An 8374-nucleotide genomic window follows, 5' to 3' on the forward strand; every position below is an offset into this window, starting at 1 on the left:
GTGCCTGGCCAGCCTGGGTGAGGGGCTGATGGCTGTTTGCAGGCTGGTCACACCTCCTTCAGGGTGGGGGTCCCCACTGGAGTGCCTGGCCAGCCTGGGTGAGGGGCTGATGGCTGTTTGCAGGCTGGTCACACCTCCTTCAGGGTGGGGGTCCCCACTGGAGTGCCTGGCCAGCCTGGGTGAGGGGCTGATGGCTGTTTGCAGGCTGGTCACACCTCCTTCAGGGTGGGGGTCCCCACTGGAGTGCCTGGCCAGCCTGGGTGAGGGGCTGATGGCTGTTTGCAGGCTGGTCAAGCCCCCCCAGAGGGGATCCTCACCCCATGGAGGTTTGGCCAGCCTGGCTGAGGGGCTGATGGCTGTTTTCAGGCTGGCCACACCCCCTTTAGGGTGGGGGGTCCCCACTGGGGTGCCTGGCCAGTCTGGGTGAGGGGCTGAGGGCCGTTTTCAGGCTGGCCAACCCCCGCCGGCGACGGAAGCTCCCAGCTTCTCCTTTTTTTCTTTTTTCTTTTTTTATTCTGGGATTTATTTACCTTCTATAATTGAAACTTTGTTGCTTTGAGTGGAGCTCAGAGCAGGCGGCGGCTGCTGGGAAGCTAGGCTTCCTCCATCATTGGGGCAACCAAGCTTCCTGCTTGCTCCAGCTCCATGGCTGCTGGCCGCCATCTTGGTTGGGTTAATTTGCATATAGTCGCTCTGATTGGCTGTTGGGCGTGGCTTAAGGCATAGCAAAGGTATGGTCAATTTGCATGTTTGTCTTTTATTAGTGTAGATGTGCCAAAGTTTACCAACTTTGAAAAAAAAGGGGGGGAGGGGGCAAAATATAACCTATCTAGACAATCATTCACAACTAAATAACTAAAGGTGATAGAGGTTTCCAAATTAGTCTTTGGATGCAAAAAAACTAATTTATTAACATCCTTGTCCTTCTGCTCATTCCATATTGTCTTATTTCAACATGGAAATCTGACCAAATCAAGTCTGCACACTAATTTAATAACTTTAAAAGCAAAAACTTAAGAATAGAAGTTAAGGGCCTTTTAATGAAGAAATCCATTAGGCTTACCCTCAAACTAGAAGGGAGTGGTGGTTTACAAAGTCAAGAAGATTCTGCATGAGCCTCAGAAACTATAAAGGTTTTCCCCAAAAATATATGGCTTAATCCTGTTTATGTTTAAAATACGTAAATACTAGAAATATGTCTGGAAAGGCAACACAGCAGGCTGTTAATTACAATTATCTTTGGAAAACAGAACTAACCACTTTTACCAGTTCATAGGAATCATCCAGATGAACTTTTAAGGGATTCCTGTGCTCAGACCTCACCCTCTAAGAGTCTGACTTTAGTATATAGAATTATTGTTCTGTATACTTACTATTTGGGTCATTTTAAAAACTATTAAGTACCTAAGAAAAAGTATCTCTAGACAAGTAGGATAATCCAATTATTTTACAGCAGACTAAATAAATACAAGGTGAAGCATATCTTCAGAGAAAAGGAAACCACACTCCAAATTTTGATAGCAATCACCTCACACTCTGTCAACAACATGGGCTAAATGAAGGGTATGCCATCCTCTCTAAATCTAACCAAACTACAACTTAGGAGACAAGCTAATAGTCATGTGAGGTGGCTGAAATGCAAACAGAAAGCAGAAGATCACAGAAACACTACCAGGCTAGGTTCACTCCTACCAGTTACCTTTAAATCTGTTAGGGAAAACAACCAGAGTTTAATCTGAAGTTAGAATTTTGCATTCATTGGTTGATTCTTTTTTTTTTTTTTAATTGCTTAAAGTATTACAAAGGGTATTACATATGTTTCCTTTTTTTTTTCCGCGCCCTTGACAATCCCCTGGCCTCCCCTACCCCCCAGTGTCTTATGTCCATTGGTTATGCTTATATGCATGCATACAAGTCCTTCGGTTGATCTCTTACCCGCCTCCCTCCTGCCCCCCAACCCTCCCCAGCCTTCCCGCTGCAGCTTGACAACCTGTTTGAGGCAGCTCTGCCTCTGTATCTATTATTGTTCAAAAGTTTATAATGGTCTCTATTATCCATGAATGAGTGAGATCATGTGGTATTTTTCCTTCATTGACTGGCTTATTTCACTTAGCATAATGCTCTCCAGTTCCATCCATGCCGTTGCAAATGGTAAGAGTTCCTTCTTTTTTACAGCAGCATAGTATTCCATCGTGTAGATGTACCACAGTTTTCCATTGGTTGATTCTTGTATGTGCCCTGACCAGGGGATCCAACACTCAAACTTGGCATATCAGATGACACTCTAACCAACTGAACTATCCAGCCAGGGGTGAAGTTAGAATTATTGAAACAGACTTTTACCAACTTCTTCAGTTAGCAACCGTTATTGACAAACAAGGCATCAGTGGTAACAATGAGAAAGTGAGGCTTCAGATCTCATACAAATTTTGCCTTGCCTTTAACCCATTCAGTTAGTTTATAATAAGACTAGTGCCCCAGTGCACAGATTCGTGCACATTGAAAGGAAATTAATTAGAAGGTGGCTGGCAGGGCAGGACTGGGTGAGAAGGGCCGGACATGCCCTGGAGCCAACCTCCCGCAGTCCCTTCCCAGCCGGCCACACCTAGGGAGGCGCTGCAGCTCAAAGGTCGTCTGTGGAGTGAGCAGGGTCCCTCCAGCAGGTGGGGTCCCTCGGCCTGGCCTGCGGGGATGGAGCCAAAACCGGCTCTCTGACATCCTGAGGGGTCCCAGATTGTGAGAAGGCGTTTCTCGGGTGACACACCCCGGAACTGGGCTCCCTCCTCTCTGGTTCTGGGTGCACCACCCAAGAACCACTGCTGCCAAGTCACCACAGCTCGGCAGCTCCTGCGTTGAGCGTCTGCCCCCTGGTGGTCAGTGCACATCATAGCACTGGTCGGGTGGTTGGACGATCGCTTAGGCTTTTATATATAGAGACTGCAGATACATAGAAAATTCAGAGGGATACAGAACTCCAGCTAACATTACCATGAGAACAAATGAGATCTTCTGAAGAGAAGAAAACACATATTCCCCAAACCTCATTACCCAAGACTATTTCAGATGATCCTATATTTTTGACCCTGATGCTTTCTAGACAAGCAACTTGCATAGATTCAGGCAAAGGCAGGTTCTATATTTTGAGGGCTCAAGAAAGTAAGCTGGAACTCAGCAAGAGGTTGTTTTCATTTCAGTCACTTATTACCACACTGGCAAGGAAACAGTTTCATAATGCTTGCAGAACTGCTCTCTGAAGGAAAGAGAAGTGCCATTTCTAAAACAGATTACAACAACTGACCACATATGGATTAATGATTTTAGTTGCTAAAATCAACTCCTTCATCTTCTCTCCCACTTACCTAAAGGTATGAAGTCAGACATCTAAAGTGAGAAGTTGTCTCTTATCTCTACTCCCAGGCAACAGGCAGCTAAAGATTGAAGGTACAGTCAGGCCAGGGACCCAGAGATAAAATTCAGAGTACTGTTTGTGAAATGTTTTATATACAACTTGCCAGGATGCTTGGGACCCAGAGATAAAATTCAGAGTACTGTTTGTGACATGTCTTATATACAACTTGCCAGGATATACATGTGAATAACTTAGGGATAAAACTCTTCCTCTTTTCTCTTATAGGAGATAGCAATGAGATGATCTGATTTAAATTTTGGAAAGCTGACAAAAATGTCAAGTTAAGTTCCTGGGAGATACATATTCTCTGTTCAACAGAATTCCTTTCAGAGACTTTTGAAGCTATGGATGCCAGGGCCCAAGGGCCCAACCCAGACTGAAGAATCACTAGGGAAGGGCTCCACACATCCCTGTTTTTATAAAGGTCTTCAAGAGATTCTAATGCAGAGGCCAGAGCTGAGAACTAACTGCCAAAAAGTACTGTCAAGACATATTCCAAGAGGGCCAAGACCACTAATTAAATGGCTTAAGTCCAGAAATCAGAATCTCAGAATCAACAAGAGATTTGGGAACTTAATCCAGTGTCTCAGTTATTCCACATTTCCCTAATAGAAAGTTCCCTACCAAGTAAAAGCAAGCATATCTCAGTCTCTTTCCCCCATTACCAAATTAAAGGCCATAAATTTTCCATTAAATAATTTGGCATCAACATTTCTAGCTCTAGTGCTCACAAGTGGCACAGCGTAGAGGTCAGATCAGCCAGGAAGTTTCTGCTGCTGATTCATGCTGTAAACACAAGCAAGTTGCTTACCCATCGTCCAGAGTGGTTGACAAGCACCTCCGGAGAGGCAGTATGTGGCTTTACTACAGAATCAACTGACAACAAATTGAATCTAGCTCAAATTACTAATTTTGACTGAAAGGAAGAGAGAGGTAGTATCAGGAATGGTGTATGTGCCAGTAAGTTGCCTGCTTGCTAAGTGAATTTATACAAAGTGTATTTATAAATATTACCTAGGACTTCTTAAGAATTCACTTGGACAAATCACTCTAACCCTTCTAAGCCTCTGTTTTCTTGTCTGTAAAATAGGGCTAATCCTCTACCCTCCCTCCTCACAAGGTCATGAGGATTAAGAGAAAACTTCTGGCCCGGTTGGTGTGGCTCAATGGTTGAGCATTGACCTATGAACCAGGTCACGGTTTGATTCTCAGTCAGGGCACCTGGTAGGGGTTGTGGGCTCAATCCCCAGTGTTGGGGCATGCAAGAGGCAGCCAATCGATGATGCTCTCTCATCACTGATCTTTCTCTCTCCCTCCCCACTTCCTCTCTCAAAAATCAATAAAAATATTTTTTTAAAAAGGAGAAAACTTCTGTGAAATGCCTACCACAGTGCTTGGCACACAGTTGCTATTATTATTTGAAGGCCTATTATTAATAAATCTAAATCATTCCAGTCAAGAGTACCCACTAAACAAAGCCACATAAACCAAGGACTGCAGCCAACAGGCCCAGAAATTCTTATAACTTCTCTAGCTGGTGTTTTATTGAAGGCTTCAAGTCACCTCAATTTTCAAAGCCATCGAAACCCCCAGGTCCATTTGCAACTCAGAGGCATTCTTCAAGGCAGATTAACCACAAGCAACCTGGCTTCTGTTACCGGAATAAGAGGAAGAGTGCAGGACAGTGCTTCATATCACCAACCTCAAAATAACTGCCTCATAATGCCTGACCTTCCCTTAACCTCCATTGCAGTGCAGTACTATCCCTTGCCCAGGGAGATGGGGCAAGAGCCCGCTTCCGGGCTAGGGTCCACTGTTTGCCCATGAACTGCTTAACCTCTCTTTGCTTTTTCTAAATGACTTTCCCCAAACCTCTAGGATTCCTTGGATATTCACCATTAAACATTCTTAGGACTGCATCTTAACCCTACCAGAACACAGCTGTTGGAATATATCCAAGGGAATGTTATGTAAAATATTTGAAGCAATTAGCCAACACAGAGAAACTGTGGTATGCCACTCCGACCAGAAAGATCAAATAAATCTCGGTGGCAAGTTTACCTATTTCCTGTGTGCATGTAGGGCAAACTTAAGCCAGCCCCAGGAACAAAGACTCAGGTATATTAATCAGGCAGCTTGGAAGCAAATGCCCACTTATGACACACATGTTTTAGGGAATAGAAACCAGAGGTTATTTCTTCACATGAGGTAGGAAAAAGAGAGAGGAAAATAAAATAAAATATTTATAAATTGACAAACTTATTTTTTAATATATTTTTATTGATTTCAGAGAGGAAGGGAGAGGGAGAGACAGAAACATCAATGATGAGAGAGAATCATTTATCAGCTGCCTCCTGCATGCCCCACATTGGGGATTGAGCCCACAACCCGGGCATTTGCCCTGAGCGGGAACTGAACCTGTGACCTCCTGGTTCATAGGTTGATGCTCAACCACTGAGCCACAGTGGCTGTGCTAGAAATGGAAAAACTCTTAAAAAAAAAAAAGAAAGGCAAGTTATGTCTATTCTACCTACCCTTCCTGTTCTTCACTCAGTACTCTGAAACTCAAGAGGCCATTTCCACTATTTCCAGCAACATCAAGTACATCGAAAGTGGAGTCAGCTTTTCTGAAACTTTTGTATGGAATTATGCTGAATCTGAGTCTACCTTTTGCTCCAGCAACCATCCAGAAGTCTCAGTAGAGGAGGTCCTGAATGCTATCTGCTGTGGCAGCACTGGTCTTAGCTAAATGTTCCGAAGGCAGCATATGCTCCCCTTCACTTCAACCTTAAAAAGTTTATTCCTAAATGCAAGCAATGTGGGTTATGGATGAACTGTGTATTTAGCTACAAATCTTCCTTTTTGCTAAAGGAAAATACATAGCAGTAGTCAGAAAAGTAGGCCCTGGTAAAGGCAACTATGTCCAAACTTTCTAACACATTGAACAAAAACTAATGATACCAGAGGGCACACTTGTGTATTTCATATAACCTAGGAAAGTCTTTTACATGACTTTCTCAGAAGCTTTCAATTAAGAAGATGATGCCCTGGCTGGTTTGGCTCAGTGGATAGAGCGTCAGCCTGCAGACTGAAGGGTCCCGGGTTCCATATCTCATTTATGTTAATGGCTTGAAAAGGAGCCCCAGAAAAATTAGTTGAGAATTCAGATAGCTGGAGAATCAAAATCTTTAACTTTATATCTGGGAATAGTGTGCAAACGTAATCACCTACACTGAGAAATATTCAGACCTCTAAACCAGTTCCCAACACTGGCCAGAACTGGCTACCCTCTATCTCTAAAGAGATCTGTGATAAAGCTATACAGGTGCAAAACCCCCGTATTAATCTACATAATACTGCCTGACGTGGCCTGAGAGTCCCTCTAATCCCTGATTAGACATTTAAAACATTCATTATCTCAGCCTGCAGACTGAAGGGTCCCGGGTTCCATATCTCATTTATGTTAATGGCTTGAAAAGGAGCCCCAGAAAAATTAGTTGAGAATTCAGATAGCTGGAGAATCAAAATCTTTAACTTTATATCTGGGAATAGTGTGCAAACGTAATCACCTACACTGAGAAATATTCAGACCTCTAAACCAGTTCCCAACACTGGCCAGAACTGGCTACCCTCTATCTCTAAAGAGATCTGTGATAAAGCTATACAGGTGCAAAACCCCCGTATTAATCTACATAATACTGCCTGACGTGGCCTGAGAGTCCCTCTAATCCCTGATTAGACATTTAAAACATTCATTATCTTGTCAACTGGATTCCACCTGAGTTCCCTAAGCAGTCCTAGAAGTCCTCAGAACCCCAGGTAAGCAAGTTTACTACATCCAGCAGGTAAACTCAAGTCAGCCTTACACTTGTTTTTCCTTTTAGAGTCAGCCTTACAGTTTTTTAATCTTAAAAAGTTTTAAACAACTGCACTCAAAATGTTTCCCTCTCTGACACATTTCCCCACTGAAAACATCTTCCTACCACTAATATAATCACAATATAAAAGAGCAGAGATTACAACTCCAGACCTGCCAACTCCTAACTAAACTCTGGCCTCTCAACTTTTTCCTTCTTTAGATGAAAATTCCACCTTGTTGGACCGGTTAGCGACTGGCGTCTCCACAGCAGAGGTAAAAGCCTAGCCCAGTACCTGCTACCTGGTAAGCTCTAGATAAATGGTAGCTATTATCATCATCATGGTCATAATTTAATACTGAGGCATGACTACAGAAATGACAAAATCTTCCCTGTAAAAGAACACAACCAGAGCCTAACAGAGGGAAATAGGCGTGATGTGTATTTGGTGCATAACAGCTGTCAGGTACTTTCCTAAACCCTTGGTTCATCTGTTTTCTAAGTTAATTTATTTAATTCTCATTATCTCCATCTTTACCGGTAAGGAAAGTCAGGCACTCACTCAAGGTCTGGCAAACCTAAAAAGTCTGAACCCAGAGCCTGTGCTCTTAAACACTGCTCCACACAAAACAAAGCCTTTCACGGATATTCAACCTAAGATTTGAGTCTGAAAAGTCTTTGGGCCCCACCCTCTCCTGTTTAAACTTGAACACTATCCAAAGCCAATTCAACATTAAGGAGTAGAACAACTTTGTGTTTTTAAGAGCGTGAACTGATGAGTCAGACAACTAGGTATTAGGGCGACCTTAGCTTTGCTGACCTCAGTTTCCTCATCTGCAAAATGGGAATAAGAACAGCACCTACTTAACGAGCTGTTTCGAGTCTCGATGCCAGAATTCACGGAAAGCACGCAGCTCTGGGCTCATTAAGAGTTCACTGTAAGCAAGGGAAACCGGGGAAGTGAAGGGGGCGGGGGCCTAGGAACCAGAGCAGAACGCGGAGCTTGTCCCGGGTGTGACCCGCTGACCGGAGCGAGGATCCGCCCCGCGCCCACCGTGGCCCGCGCTTACCGCTCTTGGGTTTAGACTCGCCGGCCGGCCCCGCGGAC

At 43.8% G+C, this 8374-nt stretch overlaps 1 protein-coding gene across 1 annotated transcript in view; it reads right to left on the minus strand.

Annotated features, from left to right (window-relative positions):
* The window catches only part of RNF10 (ring finger protein 10), a gene marked incomplete at its 5' end in the record, with an annotated part of 36954 nt that extends 28581 nt beyond the window's left edge, over positions 1-8373 (minus strand). The window contains one exon of the mRNA XM_014537709.1: positions 8337-8373. Coding sequence (XP_014393195.1) covers positions 8337-8373 — 37 coding nt within the window. The remainder of the gene's footprint in view (positions 1-8336) is intronic.
* Between the last annotated feature and the right edge of the window lies 1 nt (position 8374).

This window comes from Myotis brandtii, unplaced genomic scaffold (genome assembly GCF_000412655.1).
Source record: "Myotis brandtii unplaced genomic scaffold, ASM41265v1 scaffold181, whole genome shotgun sequence".
Taxonomy (NCBI): Eukaryota; Metazoa; Chordata; class Mammalia; order Chiroptera; family Vespertilionidae; genus Myotis; species Myotis brandtii.